Source organism: Ciconia boyciana, chromosome 2 (genome assembly GCF_034638445.1).
Source record: "Ciconia boyciana chromosome 2, ASM3463844v1, whole genome shotgun sequence".
NCBI lineage: Eukaryota > Metazoa > Chordata > Aves > Ciconiiformes > Ciconiidae > Ciconia > Ciconia boyciana.
The window spans coordinates 36,318,651-36,339,399 of record NC_132935.1 but is presented as its reverse complement, the minus strand read 5'-3'; the positions used below and the strand labels follow the sequence as shown (position 1 = coordinate 36,339,399).

The 20,749-nt window shown below is 34.9% G+C and overlaps 1 protein-coding gene across 5 annotated transcripts in view; it reads right to left on the bottom strand.

Moving 5' to 3' along the window:
• Positions 1-811: 811 nt before the first annotated feature.
• The window catches only part of TRPA1 (transient receptor potential cation channel subfamily A member 1), a 45,353-nt gene continuing 25,415 nt past the window's right edge, over positions 812-20,749 (bottom strand). Inside the window, exons 13-27 of one of the 5 annotated variants that reach the window (XM_072851229.1) lie at positions 19,997-20,111; positions 18,548-18,714; positions 17,580-17,673; positions 16,880-16,939; positions 15,379-15,477; positions 14,457-14,527; positions 13,838-13,985; positions 10,972-11,061; positions 10,592-10,761; positions 8,763-8,892; positions 8,451-8,633; positions 7,392-7,460; positions 5,342-5,452; positions 4,728-4,825; positions 812-1,830 (exon numbers count right to left, since the gene is read on the bottom strand). In XM_072851229.1, coding sequence (XP_072707330.1) covers positions 1,599-1,830; positions 4,728-4,825; positions 5,342-5,452; positions 7,392-7,460; positions 8,451-8,633; positions 8,763-8,892; positions 10,592-10,761; positions 10,972-11,061; positions 13,838-13,985; positions 14,457-14,527; positions 15,379-15,477; positions 16,880-16,939; positions 17,580-17,673; positions 18,548-18,714; positions 19,997-20,111 — 1,837 coding nt within the window. In that variant the 3' untranslated portion in view covers positions 812-1,598. Of the gene's footprint in view, positions 1,831-4,727; positions 4,826-5,341; positions 5,453-7,391; positions 7,461-8,450; positions 8,634-8,762; positions 8,893-10,591; positions 10,762-10,971; positions 11,062-13,837; positions 13,986-14,456; positions 14,528-15,378; positions 15,478-16,879; positions 16,940-17,579; positions 17,674-18,547; positions 18,715-19,996; positions 20,112-20,749 lie in introns of those variants that run through there. The other 4 variants (XM_072851231.1, XM_072851232.1, XM_072851230.1 and 1 more) reach the window with 4 other exon arrangements.

Genomic DNA, 20,749 nt, shown 5'->3' with positions numbered 1-20,749 from the left:
GCACCCAGGAGTACATTTGTGGACACAGTCACACAGCAACGCGTATGCCAAAGCCCCCAGTTTGCTGTGTGAATGGAGTAGTCAAGTGCTTATTTTCTGCCTCAAACTATTACTTAACTAAACCATTACAATCACACTTAAACACAAAATGTCTATGCAGATTCTGGAAGGCAAACCCAGAACAGAACTTCAGTTTTAACAGCAAACATCTTCAGTTACAACTGGCATGGATTTATGCCACAGGATTCAAAGGTATCAATGAATCTTGCTAGTGAAGACAAAAACTCCTGATGCTTCCTGAATCTCTACAGATGCCATCCACCATTTGATATTAAGCAACTGTTCATCTTAGTAAGTGTAGTAGAATAGGCAAAACCAGTGATAACCTCCTCCTTTCTCTAGTTTACCAGGCAAGGATTTAAAGTCTCAAAGCTGGGATAAAGCAGTTGGGTGAGAAAGCATCTTCTCTACTGAACAGCGTGTCATCCCTGGCAATTTTAAGGCATAAGTCTCACCAATTTACAGTGCATCTTCCTGTGTTTTCTGAAGATTGGACAAGTTCTGTACAATGTAAGTTACCTTCTAGTGGCTAGCTTTTAAATAAACAGGAATAATGATTGTTCTTTATATGAAAAATGAACTTATATTAAGTTCTTAAAGAAAATGTCTGAATTCAAAAGCAGACCACAGAGCGTTACAACCACATATAGTCATAATTAGTTTATTAGCACTGTTTTTGAAACAAATATACTCAGGTACTTAAACACAGTTTAATTCATGTTTATTTCCACATTTGATATATTACTGTATATTACATAATGCACTGAATATCCAGTAAATAAATAATAAAACCAAAATGCAGATTAAAGTAGCAAGGTCAGTTTTTAGGTTATCAGGAAGGCCAAAATCACACTAGCAGTGTAAGGACAGCAAGTCGTAAATGACTAATATTTAACATGTTATTCTATCGTTGCTATATGCATGCTAGTACAAATGATCCCTCTGAGAATTGCATATAGTTATCTACAAAATAAAACAGTCCTTCCCTTACATTACATATTCGTGATCTTTTTATTTCTTACCTTTCAGGCCTGATCCTGCAGTCCTTACTCAGCAAAACTTCCAACGCAATCCGTCAGGTTAGTTTCTTACTTTTTCTTTAAGCTACATAAAGCTCATTGGCTCTCTCAAAACATCTGAATACTAAATTATTAGAGTTTGAATTTCTAAAAATTCAGAAATTCTAAAAATTTTTGTAACAGAAAATAATGTAATTAAGTACAGACCTAACAGTATTAGGGCCAAATCCAGGAACAGATCCAGACAGAAGCCTTGGGAACTGTCAGGACAGCAAGGCTGGCATCTGGTGAGTTAGGCACTTTCCTGATTAGCCAGCCACTTTTAGGATCACAGTTTTGGATGTAGACATCTTCAGTCTCCTTAAATATTGTTTTGAGCACCTGCATCCTTTTTTTGGATCTGGCCTTTTTTTATACTTGAATACATGATGTATCACATTAACATTTATGCACAGACAATAAAAGAAGTGACCCTGAAGTAAAACAAAACAATAATACAACATGATATCATAGCCATGTCTAGAAGAAGCTATTGTTCTTTTCTGTGCTTGGGTTAGGCATATTTGTTTTAACAGCTTTTAACACTGTATCCCATTTACTATTCTTGTGCTCTAACTGCCTTTTCCTAAACTTGTGCTGAAATAAATCATTGCTGTCTTCATCCTCAGCCTCTGACACTATCTCCATTTTTTGGATAATCAATTTAATGAGGTCATGTTGCTTTTCCAACAGTGTTGATATATCTTTGAGCCTAAAAAAAACCAAAAAAGAAAAAAATATGCATACAGCAGGCTTTGTCATTTGGTTTCAAAGGACATTTTAGTCATTAAAACTACAGATGTAAAAGACCTGACAGTCCTCAACTTCACCCGTCTGCTAACAAAGAATATTATCTGGAGTACATTTAATTTTTCAAGCTGTGGTACTTCTCCAGGTTTCAGGAAATAGATTAAGGAACAAATTCGTGGTTCTTGAGAAAAGTAACTACTATGTACTTAAGATAAGAGCAACTTCACTCTCAAAATAAAATTCTGAACAGTTCTATCAAAAGTTTTTCCTATTGACTGAAGTAGTCTGGCAAGAAAAAAGGGCCAGATTTGCAATGGCAATTAAGCATCCACAAACATTTAGTGAACTTCGCAACTACTTTAACAGCATATGAGAGATACTGATGAGGCACTTACTGAGTGATCTCATTCAAAGTGCTTTCCAAAGTGCAATTGATACAAATGAAGAGTTAACATCCGTTAGCATCATGCATACAGAACATACTATCTGTTATCTTTTAAGAAACAATGAAAGAAATGGGAAATGTGTCTAGAAACTGTCTTCATAAAACTACCAAACAGGCTTTTTGAAAACCTATTTTTCAGAATGTCTAAACTCACAAAATTACAGCATGAAATATACACTGTGACTGAAAAGGTTCTCTGTGAAGAACAGTTTGGGGCTTTTTTAGATGTAGTTGCCTTTTTTTTCCTCAAAACAGTGCAGCAATTAGCTAACATTAATACAAAGCCAAAAAAACCCCACCCCAAATCAAAAACCAAAACCACATACACTGATCGCCACTAGCTTCAGTATTAACTGAACTCTGTTTTGAACTCTGACAATAAAAACATATTGGCAACATAGTAAAACAAAGTTTTCAGTCAATATTTTCGGTGCAATAAATAAAACTTTCCATAGTGAAATGGCCACAAGTTATTCTATTCCAAATCATTTTATAATTTTATAAAATGATCGTTTTCTTTCCTCTCTGTAGGGAAAAAAAAAAAGAGTATGTTCTATGCAGTATGGATTTGAAGAAAGACTTGTTAAATTCCATGGCTTGCCTACATCTGTAGGGTGTGTTCTCACCCCTTCAATTCTTGCTGAGTCCTTCATGCAACAAAATAGTTAATCAGAATCTGTGCAGGGAGACAAAAATTTAGTAGATTTTTTTTTAAAAAAAAGGGCGAAAGGAAAAAAACAGAGAGAGAAAAGGAGCAGGGAAGAGTGAGGCAGGGTGAGAAAGAGTGAGAAAGAATAGATTTTCCTAGCTGTACATTCACAGAAGGCTTTTCTGAAACCATTCTTGCAGATATATTGGTAAGATGAGTAAGAAAAGTAAGTACAGAGAATTCCTTCGAAAGCTGTGGGAAGCAGACGATTTGTTCAAAGGAGAACCAGGACACCAATCCATTTTTGGGGAAACAATCTGAAGCAGATTTATCATCAGACCAGTGGAAAGTCAGTTACAGATTGTGTATATTTGCAAACCAATTGGAATTACATCAATTGTGAGTTTAAAATAACCCTTGAAAACCTCCATACACAAACCTCTAATTCTGAATAGAGTTAAATCCAGTTGGCAGCTGGTCACAAGTGGTGTTCCCCAGGGCTCAGTATTGGGGACCAGTTCTATTTAATATGTTTATAAGTGATCTGGATGAGGGGATTGAGTGCACCCTCAGTAAGTTTGCAGACGGCACCAAGCTGGATGGGGGAGTTGATCTGCCTGAGGGTACGAAGGCTCTACAGAGGGATGTGGACAGGCTGGATCGATGGGCCGTGGCCAATTGTATGAGGTTCAACAAGGCCAAGTGCCAGGTCCTGCACTTGGGTCACAACAACCCCATGCAATGCTACAGGCTTGGGGAAGAGTGGCTGGAAAGCTGCCAGGCAGAAAAGGACCTGGGGGTGTTGGTCGACAGCTGGCTGAATATGAGCCAGCAGTGTGCCCAGGTGGCCAAGAAGGCTAATAGCATCCTGGCTTGTATCAGAAACAGTGTGGCCAGCAGGACTAGGGAAGTGATTGTCCCCCTGTACTCGGCACTGGTGAGGCCGCACCTCGAATACTGTGTTCAGTTTTGGGTCTCTCACTACAAGACAGATATTGAGGTGCTGGAGCGTGTCCAAAGAAGGGCAATGAAGCTGGTGAAGGATCTAGAGCACAAGTCTTATGAGGAGCGGCTGAGGGAACTGGGGTTATTTAGTCTGCAGAAAAGGAGGCTCAAGGGAGACCTTATCACGCTCTACAACTACCTGAAAGGAGGTTGTGGAGAGGTGGGCGTCGGTCTCTTCTCCCAAGTAACAAACGATAGGACAAGAGGAAATGGCCTTAAGTTGCACCAGGGGAGGTTTAGATTGGATATTAGGAAAAATTTCTTCACCGAAAGGGTTGTCAAGCATTGGAAGAGGCTGCCTAGGGAAGTGGTTGAGTCACCGTCCCTGGACATATTTAAAAGACGTGTAGATGTGGCGCTTAGGGACATGGTTTAGTGGTGGACTTGGCAGTACCAGGTTAACAGTTGGACTTGATGATCTTAAAGGTCTTTTCCAACCTAAACGATTCTATGATTCTATGAAATGAAAATGCATTTTCCCTATTATTTCAGTTTACTTTAATAAGCAAACAAACCTGTTCTCTTTCTCTGCCATGGGATAAAAATATTTTTCTACCACACAAGTATTTTGAAGGTAAATACACTAAAGCATATAACATACTAAGTTACCATAGTGAGGGAGCTTACTTAAGGACACTAGATACATTGAATTTTACTTTTTAGGTACAGTACAGAGCTTTAGAACACTTTTTAAAACAGGAGTATATTTGTAATATTGGTTCTATTTATTTTTACAGCAGTAAAATAACACAACGAATACCTGTATTTCTGCTTCAGAACTTCCAGTTCTAATGTTGTATCAGTGCTCTGTGCATCTGTGGTAGAGTCCTCACACCCAAAGCAATACTGGAACACGCTCTAAACAAAACATGGAACCATGGAATCAGATATTATAGTCTGACAATAGATTAAAAATCCCAAATAAGTGAATGGTAACAGTCTCCACACAGTGTTAAAGTTGAAAAGAGTTTCTGTTATGAAGTTATTTTTTGTATATTAAACATCTGTTTTGCAAAATTTGTTTAATCAGAAAATTCAGCCTACCAACAACAGCTGAAATGAAAACAAATAAAAGAAGAAATGCCGAAGGGGAGTAATTCTGTTTTCTGTCTGAATAACTTTGTAGCTTGTCTCACTTAGTAAAGTCACAGACCACTGAGAATTCAGACACTAATTATATCTGAATAAGTTAGGCTATACTCAAACTGATTTATCATTTTCACTGAACAGAGTCAAGGCCTAATCACAATTCCACTGATGTTAATTAATGATTGAGTCTTATTAATGCAACATTCTTAACAATCTGTGTACAAAGTAAGTCAGTCATATCACATTTTAGTCTAAGATTCTTTAGTCTAAGATTCACCATCTTACCATAAATCCACAGTATCTCGGCCTGTTGGGATATACAGTGATTGATTCCTGGTCCACCCGACTTAAGAACCAAAATGGTAGCTTCTTCTCTAAATTGGTGTGAAGATTAACCTAAACGTAGTTTTGCATTTAGAATAAGATATATTCTCTTAAGATAAAGACACATTATCATGTGAAAATAACCATTATGTCATTATACTCAGATCACTATTACTAGATGTCAAGTCTCAGAGGATATCTATGCTGCAAACAATGGTATAATATTTGAATAGTCCAGCCCAGACACTAAAACCATCTAGTCATAGCACTATTGAGTATCTTGGCAGAATTAATTATTCCACATAGATGTGCACTCTTATAACTAAAATGGTTCCAAAACTGAGTTAGCTCTTCTGTAATGGCTTACATAGCTCCTTAGTACACTGTGGGTTGCAGTATAGAATTATACGGCAGAAATGTTCAAAAGACAGAATACCTATCATAGCCATGGGTTTTAAGACCAAATAATAATGGGAGAGTGATCCTTCTCTCTTTAATTGTGCTATATCCTTTTACTAGATTATGACAGAATCAGTAGAGATCAAGATGCCAGTGGAATGCCTGTGAGAAAATGAGTTTTCCCTTGGGTAGAAACAAGTATGTTATATATGAGTGCCTTTTCAGGGGATGCTACCTTTTCCAGTTGTTCTCAAATTGCTACAGAAATACTGAACATATGTACCTAAAAGAACAGGATGTACAGTATAAGCCTACTGCAGACATCCATAATCCTGTCAAACATACAGAAAGTTACATGCTTAATAAAGATTTTGTAGTACTGTCTGAAGTTGCAAGACACCATCCTTCCTGAGCATTCTGTTGGCAAAGAAATACCAAAGAAATACTGCTACCCGAAATGCCCTTATACCTCTGCTTTAGTCATTTGTATCTCTAGCAAAAGAAATATCTCTTGGGAGGAAATGTTACTCTAAAAGAGAGTTCTTCAAATACGCTTGAACTAAGCAAGTACACCACACAATTTAAAGTTATGTGACTACCAGAAGTTATTTCTGAGCTGTTCTTTCTTGGGTATTCTGTCTGCGCACACCTGTCTTCTTTATGCTCAGTAACTAGGTAGGCTCTGAAACTTTTTAGAAAAAGCAGAGCCGGCAGGGAACATAGGCAAAGCCACTCCCTGCATCAATTTTATGAATGGTCAGTTCCTCTCAAAATACAGACTTTGAGCAGAAATTCAAGGAAGCATGTGTACAGACAGCTTCTAAGAACATGTTACTGAGAAGTAATCTTTATTCTTTATTTGACAGGTGTATACTGTGTGTATTTCCACTTGTGAAAGTCAAGCTTGATACACAGTTCACAAGGAAAAAAAGCTTTTGAAAACTGTATGCAAAATTTATCATTTCTTAAAATGAAAATTTTATGAGCTTGTGCTATTGCCCTAGCCCCAGTATGTAAGCTGTAAGGACTACGTTTGCAAAAGCTACTTTGAAAATCTAAGGTGCATATAGTTTTCAAAAGCATATAGGTTACTAAACTCTTCTGATTTCAACAGAAATTCTGTTAGGTGTCTTTATACATCTTAAGGTAACTAAAAACATTTAGAAATGTGACATTAAGTTCCTTATTGCATAGTGTCTCCTCAGTACACAGATCAGCATGAGTCTTCAGTAGATTGCAATGAATTTGGTGTCCTTTTGATTTCTGTATACATTAACTTTCTTTCCACTGCATCAGTTCTCTCCTTAAAAGGCAACTCTCCAATTTCAAACATTGCATTTACTCTTTTTGAGATTCTGTTGTTGGAATAACTCAGAATTCATTGAACTGACTGTTCAGAAGTTCCTTAAAAATGCATTTGCTTATTCATTTCTTTGACAATGACTCACATGACTGAAAATGAGATTCAGAATAGGATGCCCATGTTCACCAAGTTGCTCTACAGAGATGCTAAGACGTTAGTTAGGGATGTTGATGACAAATCAGCTAATTATCTGAATGGTATTCTAACAATGATATCTACTAGTTGGTGCTTCTATGGTATGCTACTTACTTGCATTGCAATCCTTTTGAGTGCAGCATATTTTTGTACTTCAGCTATGTCCCCAACAGCCAAACCAATCTAAAAATACCAGGAAAGATTTCATTATCTATTTTTGCATGGTCTGTGATTCCAATTGTATTTCTTATTCACATTTAAATCCAAAACTACTCTAAAGTTATTTTTTTTTTGTTTCACTTGAATTTGGAAACATACCTCTTTTGTGCATATTTGGAAAATCCATATCAAGAAATGTAGTAAGCTTTAATGCCAACTATCTGTCTACCAGTAAGGCACTGAAGAGCTAATTCAAAGATTTGTCAAGAATAACATCCCTTCTTTTTGATTCTTCATTACTGCTGTTATGTTAAAAAACTTGCTGGTCTCTTGATTGAATAGGATCATGGCAGCAATAAATAACTTGAAAAACCCAAATTGTTTGGTTTTTATTGCTCAGCTTGTATAAAAACCTGTTTTCCTAAAAAAAATTGATGTTCAGTGGAACATGGCTGAAGATATATTACTATTTTCCCCCTTTCTCACCATTACCAGGTTTTCTGATTCTTTTTGTTCAGGTCAGGCTCATTAGTTTGTTTTAACGCTACTGTTGACTGCTGTTTTGTGTGCAATGAAGATCTGGGTTTTGGCTTTTTATAAAAAAAATATTGTTAGTGCTAGGTTATGATACAGCAAGGGGTTGAACCATTAAGACTATGTCTAGTCTAGGAGGCACACATTTATCAAAGTACTTCTTAAAAACATTGTTCCCCAATTTTCTTTATCAAGACCTCATAATAATACATTGCAGCTCCAATTCAAATTCCATCACAGTTACTACCTAAAGATATACAAGATAACCTGCAAGAGTTAACTGGGGGAAAATACTCAGAACAGTAAACTGGAAGGAAAATGAGTCCAGGGAAAGGCAACTTTTTAATACGTTACTGAAAATATCAATTTGTTAAATAATGAATTAATGTCATGAATCAGCACTAAAGTAATTCTATATGCTAAAACTGTGTATAAGCCTGTGCTTAACCACTTTTGTATATTAATAAGTAGTTTACTTACTAGCAAGTTCATAAGAAGGATTGGAATAAGCAAGGTAAATATAATGAGAACTGTGTAACTCAGGAATGGGTATGGCAATTCATTGCTTAGTAGTGGATCAAGGAATGCATCATGATAATTAATGTCTCCCAGCATCATTGCAAATGTCTTCATTACAGAAAGCAGAGGTGTGCTATACGTTTGCTGCAAAAAGAAGAAATACCAAAATCCAAAAAAACCCCAAACTGATGAAATTTGTAAATAACCACTTGAGATTCTTTAGTCAAAAATAATATTTATAATGATAAAAATTAATTATGCCATTCAACTAACCTGTGAACCCAAAAGGACAAAGAAACTCAGTCCAAAGGCCAATATCAGGAAAAAGAAAACGACAGCAATCCGAATCAAAGTCCTCAAAATTTCCCAGAACATCACAACATAAATGCCATAGTTTTCAAATCTAGGCAATAAGTAAACAGAAAAGATATTAAAAATTAAATACTGAAGTTAGAGTCCCTTATAGTTATTTATGTAAGGCCATAAGTAATCCTGATTTTCATGTGTGAAAAGAGACATTTTGCCTCTCTCGAGACATTCTGAGATGGTATGAACATGTCGTACTTTCACGTCCAAAAGAATGCAAGTGGTCTTATTTACAGCAAGCTAAACTACATAATCTTATATTTTAATGCACTAGAGCAGTACTTCTTCAAGATATTATTTTTGATGGAAAACTTTTACTTTCTCCATAGCCACAGACAGTACAATATTGTACAACTGTTGCACTCGGAATAATAAAATTATGAAATGATCCCATTTTTTGCTGCTTTTCCAAGCAAATTAGCAACCAGAACAAAGTACAACTGGCACCATGATCCATCTAGCAGCCACATGCCTGATTTAAAAAGATTTTGCTTTTTATGACACTACAAAGTATGGGAAAAAGCAAACAAAAAGAAACACATTGCTCAGGAAGAGAAGGGGAGTAGCATAATTTTAAGACATCTGTGTTTCCAACAACAGTCTGTCATCCATCAAGCCTCTCCCATTCTTGACTTAAACAAAAACTAGATCTCAGAACATGAGTTGTCATAAAGCAGATTAAGCTAGTTTTTCCCCCAAACCTGAAGTTGGGAATTTGCCCTTTGCCAGATTCAGGGATGAGATTACTGTTTTATGTAACAAACAGTAGCAACTGAGAAAATCCCTCTACAGGATTTTCCCTCTGAAATATTATTTGCAAAGCTGAAAAGATCAAGCTGGAAGTAAAGCAAACCTGATCTTCTATTTATTAGGCATTTATTAGGCAAAACTCCATTGAAGTCAATGGAGCTACAGGTTGCTTTGAGAAGAGATGGCCTGGATGAGTTAGAAAAATGATGTGTAGAGTTCTACTGCTATACAAATGAAAAATATTCAGGCCAGGGAAGCATTTCATCTAGCAGAAGAAGGAAGGTTGGGAAATCATGAATTTACTTTTTACTGTTTAGGTTCAACTCCCATTTTGCCCACAGCACACAGCAGAGAGGACACGCTCATTCATTAGTCATCTAAGGTCAGACACATGTAGGACAAGGTTTGCCAGCAGAGGCAGTAGCATAAAGATAATCTCATATCTTATATCTCATATAATAATTTATCTCATAGTTATAGTTATCTCATATCTCATATAATAATTTCATCCATTATAATTCTTTTACAGGACACTATGGTGTAGAAAAGTGAGGTGTGCCATTTAATCTGTAAAATGATAAAAGAATTTACCTTCTTCCAGGTATTACTTATAAAAACAGACTTTCTTTTGCCTCCTGTAATTCATATCCCTTTTTTTTTTAAGTGAAGGTCCATACAGTATAATGAAACATGTTTTTAAAAAGATATATGTGGTGGCTTTGCTTACTTAACTTTAAAATAAATCTTGTTATTTCTTCAGTTGCCATAACACATGCTGTGATTCTCTACATTAAAAACAGGGAAAACTACTTTACAGTTCATTAGGTTAAAAAATTCCTATGGTCCTCATCTGGAAACTTGTATAGCTTGAGAAAAATAAAAATAAAAAATAGGGCTACCACACTTGATCAGTCATGGTTTAAGATATACAAAATATCTGAAAATATTAAAATTATTTTATTGTAAAGCATGTAAAAAACTTTTACCGTTGAAGGTAAAGCAAGAAGTTCATCCAAGACAGGTATACAGCAATTGCTCCACATTCCCACTGCAAATGAGCTGGTGTATTAATAAATAAAGAAGACACAAAAATTATGCTTGTAGTATAAATTGTCCAGTCCAGTAGATTGGAGTAATCCAACAAATATTTCAATTTCTAGGATTTAAGAGAGACAGATACATATTTACAAGTCATGCATCATTAAATGACTGAATTCAATACACTATTTAAATCCTCTTCTCATTTTTAATCTTATATAAATTGGTATTTCCCTTTTAATTAGGGAAAAATCAGATTTATTTCAATATCACATGAACTGCTATGCAAGCACACTGTCTGCTTAATGTTATTTCTCTAGGTATTTACCTGCTGAATGAGCTGAAATATTTCTTTGCAGATTCCCAGTAAACTCATAATTAAAACTAAACACATACACACCCTTGTGAAGTATGAGTTCTGAAACAAAAATCAGAGCACAAAACAAATTAGAAATTATTAAATGAACATTTATTTCAGCTCTACCTACTACATATACATTATATTGCCAAGTTAAGAAACTCTGTTAGCTTGCTTCAGATAAACTTATTACTATCTAAATTCTGGTTTACTAATATTTACTGTGAAATCCATGTCATGTATATTGTGTTTAAGTAATTCAAACCAAGTATCAAAGTTTGAGCATTCCCATGATACATAGTTGCTGTACAGCTTCCTTACTACTATTCGAGTTTGGGAACTGAGATCACAGTATTTATGCCACATTTTCAGTATGTTTTGCCACTGGATGAACATAAAGACAAATTCTGTTGTCCACAGCTTCACTATCATATTGCAGTATCCAGAATGGCAATAGAAGTCTTTGGACAAATTGGAAGCCCTGTCATCTTTATGTGGCTGCTCCCTTTGATGTCTCCCTTTACAACCAGTATAGGCAAAGAGAACTTTGTTGTGAAAAGCCTTCTGTTGGCATAGATAACAATAGTGAATTTCATCTTTCAACTTGTAGAGCTAATTCCCCACCTGAGGGGTTTATTAACTTATAGGCAGACCACAAATTCATGGCACTCACTTTTCAGTGGTACTGCAATACACATCAGCATCTGCCCCATTGTGATGTCCCTCTTTAACCTGCGTTAAGAGTATAGCACCATGTTCTGTAACACTGTGCTCCCTACAGAGCTGGCATTCCCCACTTCATTCCCCTTACTGGGTCGTTAGGACACTGTCTCCTCCAGTGCATGACATTTCATATATACTGCTGTTGCTCTAGTCTCTCAGGCAGCACCTTCATGGCTCCTGTTCAGTGCACTGCTTCTCCACCAGCTGGCATAATTCCTCATTGAAGAACAGGACTCCCTCTTCCAACTATGTTTCTTCCACCCAGACTCTGACGATTCAAGGACCTGGATCAGCCTGAGTCATTCCTCTGTCTGCTGTATGCAGCTCCTATCATTCTCCTGTCTTCCACCAGGAAGATGAGTTAGTTAGTGGAGCATGAATTCTTCCAGTTCTTCTGGCTTCTGAGTCTTTGAGAATCCCGCACGTACTGGGCTGGGCTGGGCATGTGATTCTCCAGGCTTTTCCATATATCAGGATATCCTCATGAACCTTTTATATCCCTTGAGTTTATTTTATTTCATATTTCTACTAGCATATCCTTTTTGAGTCCCTATTTCAGTTTTATGTCTTTTCTCTCTCAAAAGAACTAAAATATTTTCTTGCCTCTTTTTTTTTCTTGCCAAAATCCTTGGTTCTAGTGATAAAATCACTTATTTGAAATGGATCATCTGAAAAGTTCACCACACAACAAAAACTTGTCTCCATTAACACCAGTATGTTACCCTTTCAGGGCTAATGACACAGGTGTCTCTTCTCAGAGTATATGACTTCATGTCTTGGAGACAGAGGTCTGTGACTCTCCTGCCCTTCACATGGACACAGGAGTGTAAGACTATGTATGAGTTTTACTCACAGGCTCAGTAAACAGCAGAACTTGCAGTTCCTTCTCTGGAAGTCTAGTACAATGTTCAGCTTAGGGACAACACAGCCTTCTTAAAAGACAGAATACTGCTTAGTTTTCACTGCAGGAAGGAAACACTTACAAAAAGGACATCAACCAGTTGCACCAATGTCTTTCTTTTCTAAAGCCTCATTCTCCTGTAGCAGTGGACCTGGCAAGTCTCACTTCTTCAGTTCACTATAGTGTCCTAACTATTCCAGTTCCAGCTTCTGAAAAAAAGTTTGAGCTTGGTCTCTTAACAACCCCAAAGTATCCACAGAGGACAGGCTTATCCCGAGACAGCATTCATCCTTGCTTGGTCTCCTTATGGCCCCAACTAAAGCATCCATTTCCATCCAATGCACATCATGAACGAGATCAATATTCATAAATTACTAGAGTAGCCCCACACCTATCACAGCTGTGACTGAGAGACAAATATTCAAAAGTCACTATGATGCATATGTACTTTGCTACCTAATCAAGTTTTTCATTTTGAGATACCATAACTCCAAAATGAGGGTATATCATTCACATTTCAGCACAACACATTTTTTTCTATTTTTTTCTTTTAAGTTTATTAACAGGGATTATAGGAAACTTCCAATACACTTAAAAACCTTTCACAGAGTTTTCCATCCATATATGACTGAATTCTGATGTTATGTTTTTCACTACTGTTGTACATGAGGTACCTATATACAGACTGGCAAAAATTGTTCTGTCTTAGCCTCATAGTTTATGAACCTAGTAAAGAAATATTGGGCCTGCAAGGGAAAGTAATACATAATATGGGCAAAGAAAGATATATTTGAATACCCAAAAGCACTTTATTATTGACTACTCTCTCTATGTCAAATTTTAAATGTGCACTATCCAGTTATTTTGGTTGAAAATTAAAAGGACATAGAAAGCTAAAGAATCCACTGTTTTCTGTCTTTTCATAATTAAATACACATTAATCTTTTTTCTTCAACATCAAAGAAATATTCACTTCAGGGAAGAAATTGAAGTAACCATGTACCAGATGTAAAATCTTCAGAAAAGATTAAAAATAAGAAATGAGAACTGAAAATTATCTACAGAAGTTGCTGCTGAATGTTTAAAAATATACACTTAAATTCTATTCCTTAGAGTTACTAAATCATAAATAATTCTAGAAATTATTTAAATAATCATACCTTTTGCTATAAAAATCTTAAACCTATTGTAACTAGTAAGAGAACTCAGTACCTCATATTCTAAAGGTCTTGCTTCATAGATTTCTGTTCCATTCAAAGGTCTTCCTGGCTGTATGTGAGTGACCAGAAGAGTCAGTGGGATGAGACCGAGAGAATATATGCCTAAATTCATCAGGTGTGCTCGAAACCCATAGGCCATCCTTGAAAGTAAGAATGTTAAAGTTACAACACTTTACAAATTTAGAAGAGCACGCATTCAAATGTAACAGCCAACAATGTTTTCAAGATGAGGAAATAAACATTTCTTAAAACATCCTTTGTGATGAATGTGTTCATCGAGCTTTATGTGGACAAAAGTGTATTGGCCATTCTGAAATACTGTTCCTTTTCTTTTTACTTGGCAACCCTATTATATATTTTTGCAATAAAGTGGAAACAAAGATAGTGGTTGTCTTTGCTGTAAATATCAAAGAATCATTACTAAATGCTAAGCTACAGTTTATATGATAAACATCAGCATATTCTAAATATGCTTATGAGAGGTTATATGGAAAAGACATTTGCTTCAGTCAACACTATAAATATTTACATCTTAGTAAACAACTCTCAGGCACAATAGCCTTCATCCTGACAGGCAATATTATATTTTATGTACATTAAAATACACCTACCATTTCATAAGCAAATATTCTTTACACACGGGATGACTGAGTAGCTCCATGCGATTGTGGCGTACCATGGCCTACAAAACAAGAAAGCAGAAAGACCAAATTTATCTCATCTAGCTAAGTAAAGTGCTTACAAAACTGGCTAGGCCACCTTCTTTACTTGAATATTAGCCTAATGAAAAGTAAAATGTCTGTAAGATATTGTAAAATTTTTTTGTTCATGCACTCTGATCCAAAGCTATTGCTATCTTGCTTTCTCTGCCTACTGAGGCATCCAGCTTCTCTCCTGCTGCTCTGTTAGTCTATTTCAGGCTTTAAAAAATTGTACAGACTATTGCCAACTATACCTGTGAGATGATCAAGCTTTTCTAGTTACATTTAATGAGAAAATACTTATTTATTTATTATTAGACAGTATACCAAGTCTAATTGCCAACAGGAAGCCCAAAAAGGAATCAAATTAAGCCAGGAAGTTTGTTCTGTAAACATTTTCTGACAAAGAATGAGAGAACAGACTGGCAGTGTGAAAGAACAGCAAAATTTGTTTCAGGCACAGGAAGTATTTTGCAATTAGCATATGAAAAAATCAGTTTTGTCAATTTTTTCAATGCCTTACATTCCAGTGCATGGTCACTACAATGACTGGAGTACGGTTTTCTTTGATGTATTACTTGCACGTACAGCATGTTCTCTTGAAACATTCATAGTTGCTTAAACAAACTAAGAATTTTTATCTAAACCTAGAAGAAATGTTATTTATTACTTAGACTATAAGAAATTTGGCCCATACTTCATTCCAATGTACTTTAAATATACAGAGTTATGGGCTTTGGAGAATAAATATTATGGTGAAAAATTCAAACCTCTTGATTTTATCTAAAGCAAGACTGCATGGAATGATGTCAGAGTAACATAAAGAACTTACATTTAAAGTGGTAAGTGGTTCATAGAAAATGTCTTCACCATCCTTTAGTTTCTTGTTAAGTGTCAGGGGACACTGAAGATATCTGAAGTTATATTCAATCTGAATAATAAACATACACCAGCATTTAAATATGATGAAACTGATAATCTAAGACTGAGATAATGTGCTTAATTTTAAAAAGGTTATCCTTTTGAGAAAAAAAAGGCATATTGTGTCAAAGTAATTAGAACACTGATGTATACTGTAGTTACTCTGCCAGTGAACACATGCCATCAAGATACACATTTGTGACTGTAAGATGATTAAACAAACAGCCATTTTGAATTGTAAAATAAAAAGTACACATTTCTTCTTCAAATATTACAGTTTAAAAAGGTCATTCTCATAACTGTAATTTGTTTTAATGTTGACTTTGAAGAAAAGCTTGTATTTAAAAGTTATATGGCTTTGAAAACACAATATAAAGAAAATGTACAGTAGCAGAAAACTTGCAAGTTTTCTGTTAATGATGTAGACACAACCCAATGTAATAATTGATAAGGTGGTTTTCAATATGGTTTCAAAGGTAACATAACTGTAGAACATTCATGCCTCCTTAGCATTGTGAAAGCAATCTACTGCTTAAGATTTTGGACAAAAATTTACACAAAAGAAACACGTTGAACGCTGAATTATTGATGATAATTGTACTACTATTGATAGGCATGCTTTTGATATGCATAAATAGATATTATGTCTTCTATCACATTATTTTGAAATAGCCATAACCACTGATACCCAGCTTGATTGCAAGAATTAACACAGCAAAGATAAAATCTATAGATTGCTCAAGTTTAATGTTATACTTGTTAAAATGCATAAGCATGAAAATTACAGAAACTGAACTTCAAAGCTGTTTACAGCCCAAAGGATAAAATAAGATCAGTCACCTGTGTTTTCTGTTAAGATCTGATATTCATCTACAAGTGTATCTTATCCATATAACTTGACATATACATTAAAGTATACATATTGGGTACTTCCCGAACTTTCAAGTCAAAAAACGTGTTCATTTCAGTGTCACAGAGGCAATAAAGAGAATTAAATCAGTGGCTTTGCCGAGGAAAAAAAAAGAGACTAATAGTTGAAGATTGCTATTATCTGATGGAGTGATTTTTAAAAGTCATCCTAATACTGAGGAGTTTTTTGCCAAATATATATTAAAAGCACAGATTCAAATACAGTTATTGGTGAATAACCATTGAATTATTCCTAAATCAAGTTAAAATATTGGCTGATTTCAATTTGCCAACTATAGAACTATAATTGCAACTATAGAAAATATTTAAGAGGTATTAGAATTTAGTGCAGTATTAGTAGCTCAAAGCCAAGCTGATGATTTTCTAACTTAATTATTACCCAAATAAAGTACCACTGCTAACATATAGCCAGGCACATTGTAACATATTCCATCCTAAGACCGTAAAATGTACTATCTTCATAACATTTTTAATCCACTTACATAGAAGTCTCGACTTGTCTTTTCCTCTGAAGACTCAATTATGCAGTTGTCCAAAACCAGCTTTGCAGAGGAAAAGAAAAGTGAAAAGTGATATAGATAACATTCATCAGAAAGAACACAATGTTTGTACTTGAAGAAAATGATCTTCGAATACAGCAGTCATCTAATGGAAGTGATGATTCAGTCAGATTTTATGGTGTATGTTTTGAAGAGATAAAACTCCAGAGTTTACATGTAGGAGTTAAATAATGAAACTATGCCGTTTACAAGGCTACATGCTAGTTTAAAATGTAAAGTGTTTATGAATATATACATACCAAGTCACTTGCTATTTTAATAAAAAGCATTTCTGTAGTGTCATTTAACAGTTAGCTCAGAAGGTGAAAAGATCTCAAATGGTTTTGAACCCAATTCTCTTCTGACTTTCATCACTTTTATACTCCTTTTTATACTACTTTTATGCTCTTATAGCTCCATTGACCTCAGGAAGCTAAGAATTTTTTCTAATACTAAAGAAATTAAACTAGCCAAACTGAAACTATCACTAAAGTACAATTAAATTAATTTGTGAATTTATATTGTTTCCATTTTATAATAATACATATTAGCGAGGACAGCATTAGAAAAACAATGGCAAATGATGCAACGTAACTAAGGGGGTTTTGTGCAGATATTTCTTTAATATGTGCAGAAAACTTACTTTAAATGAATCAGGAAGATACTCAACCATTTCCAGCAAAGGACACTTATTGGCACTAGAATAGTGAGAGAACGTCACAACAGCTTCTTCCCATCTGCAAAAATGAGTTGAGATAATGGAAAATTAATTAGTTGCTTCTCTTTTAAATTAACTAATTTTAGATTATTTGAGTTTTATTTAAGATATATAACAAGTTTATGTACCATCAATTGGAAAATCAGATGTTTGGGGAGTAATTGAGCAACATTCTGGATGCTTCTCTAAGAATGATTCATGTTTAATTCTATTATCAGTTAAACAGAAATGTTTCAACTATGCTAAGACCTTCTAAAAATATGACAGTTGAACTAAAGCTGGAATCTTGGGTTACAAGATTAGGTGAGTAATAATAAATACAGTAAAATACTGGCAGTGTTCCTGCAACTCTTACTAAAAGATGTGATCATTAGGCAATGGTGCAACACTTTTACTCCTGAAGCAGGGCTTCACTATGTTGTAAAATAAAATATTCTAAACTGCAGTTGAACTGCCACATTTTTAAATATTTGCAACATTTAAAACAACAACAATTTTAAATTAAATCTCTTGAATGGTATCACTTGTTCTCACATTTTGATTAAAATTCTGTAGGTATTGAAGCATTATGTGAAAGGCCAAAATTATATATGTAAGAAGAGGTAAGACATGGGAAGGATTACTTATTTCTAATGGCTTCTGCATGTTTTTTTTAAACACAATCTGAATACTCAATCTAATATGGAAAACAACTTGCCATATATCCGATGTCCATTACAATTATGCCATTTTTTATTTGCCCTCACTAGAACACAATATAATCTCTAGAATTTTAAAAAATGTACTCAGTCTTACTTATTAAACTACAGGTTTTCAGAACTTAATCTCAGTTAAAAAAACAAAATAAAACACAATGGAAAATAAATTCAAAAAGCATTTTCTGTGAACCTTACCTTTTGTGCAAAATGACCGCAGACACTACATCTTTTCTCCTATTGTGTATTGCTTCATGGAAAAAAGAAGCTACTGCTTTGTTGAACAGAATTTTTGCACCATAGTCAAGAAGTAACCTTACTGCTTTTGCATGTCCTTCTCTTGCAGCCAGGTGCAAAGCTGTGTTCTGTGCAGAAAAGTAGTACAGCAATGCATCCATGAGAATAATTTTTTTTAAAAAAAGTACATATTTCAGTCCTTTCCTGCACTGAAAAGCCACATGCGATTCTCAGTTGCAAGTCCTGAATACTTTTACTTAGCAACATTAAAAAGTAGAATATTGTCACAGAGATTCTGATAGAGATTATAGACAAGTTCTTTATTCTATGTCTACAGCTACAGTAGTGCTAAATCTGAAGAGGAAACTCAACTGTAGGTAAGAAAGGCTTTATTAATATCTTCATTAATATCTTTTAATTTTGTAACTAACAACCTGCAACTCACAAATAAGTAAAAATGATGGTATCTACAGATACAGAACACCTGCATTTGACAATCAGGAAGAGAAGCATCCAATTATATCCAGATGTGCTCATACAAACAAATCTGCAAGAAAATCTGCAGGCACAGTTTTATAAGAGGAACATTTTTTTGTTTGGTATTTTCATAAAAGTAAGGCAATGAGTGGTTTAGGAATCAAGTCACACTGAAACCGACTTTTGAAAGCCTTCCCAACTCACCCAGATTTTTCTGAGGGAAATTAAGAACTAAGCATTGGATTCTCATTAATTTCTAGGCAAGGTTTGTTCCTAATCTAATAACTGTAAATGTTTTCAACACCAGTTCTCAGAGAAAGTAGCAACACCTTCTGTGTTGGAAACTGAATAGTTCTTTAAAATGACCACCCTATGTTTTCTGATGGGGAACTGTTAGGCAGGTTCATACAAGAGGTCTCCAATCCAGGAAATGGATTCTGTTTTGACCCAACAGATACTGCATTTGTCCAAACTTCAGAGCAAGATAGGAGCTGTAACTGTTGGACATCGCTGTGCAGAACAGATGGATTTCAAATATGTTAATGAGCTAGAGTTGATATTGGATTTTTTTACTCTGTATAAGCACTTTAAATTTAAATTACCAATGTTTGTACTACATTGTTAAAATACTCTTGCACTGTAAAGGGAGAAAGAGGGACATGTCTAACATACTCAGTATTTTATGTTTTCTATGAGGCTATTTGCATTTTTTTTGTCTCACTCTTAAAAGAATTGGATAAGAATTTCAGCAATCATATATTAATCTAAGCAATAAACTTTAACAGTGGGGAAATATAAACACTTTAAATCTGCCACAGGAAATGAAATATTACACATGTAATGCACAGTGGAAAACTACAAATAGCATACCACCAACGTTTGGTCTAGAAGTAATAGCAGACAAGAAACAAATAATGCTATGTGAACACATACCCCTTCTTCATCCACTCTGTCAGTACACTTCACATTAGTATCCAAAATGATCTGCATTGTGCGAGTGTATCCTCCGAAAGCAGCATGGTGCAGGGCTGTCCAGCCTTTATAATCACTTACATGTAGTGGTATAAAATTAGTAATTATAAATGGAAAACTTTTTATAAATTTAAAGTAAATGTAAATGTCTCCTCCTTTGACTCAAACCTCTTTTCTTTGGCATGACTACTGCAGAGATGTCCATGCCTTCTCTCAACTACTATGTGATTATCAATGCATCATTTGGAAGTAAAAGGTTCAACTCAATAACAGTATTTTGGTCTCCCTCTCTCTTTTCTTCTCTCTCTCCATTTCTGTATATATCTGGATTGTGCCCATTTTCTTATATGTCCCTTGAAAATGACACAAATGCTTGCAATATTCTGCGACTAATACTTGGCAACAGACGTGGCATAGATCATGGCCATATTACAGAATTTTGCATTTAAAGATAGTGAAGGTACCAAACATTATAAGCACACAAATCTATTCCTATTAATATTACTTCATCTTAGTATAACGAAACTCATTAAGCCTTTTATCACATAGAACCTAGCAGGACATTTCTTTAAAAAATGCCAGATTTAAGTCTAAATTAAGCCTAAATACATACATACATGTGTACACATAGATATACATACATATATATACTTTTATATACATATGTATATTATCATCTCTATCCTTGCTAGGTGTACTAGTCCAGCTAAGGAC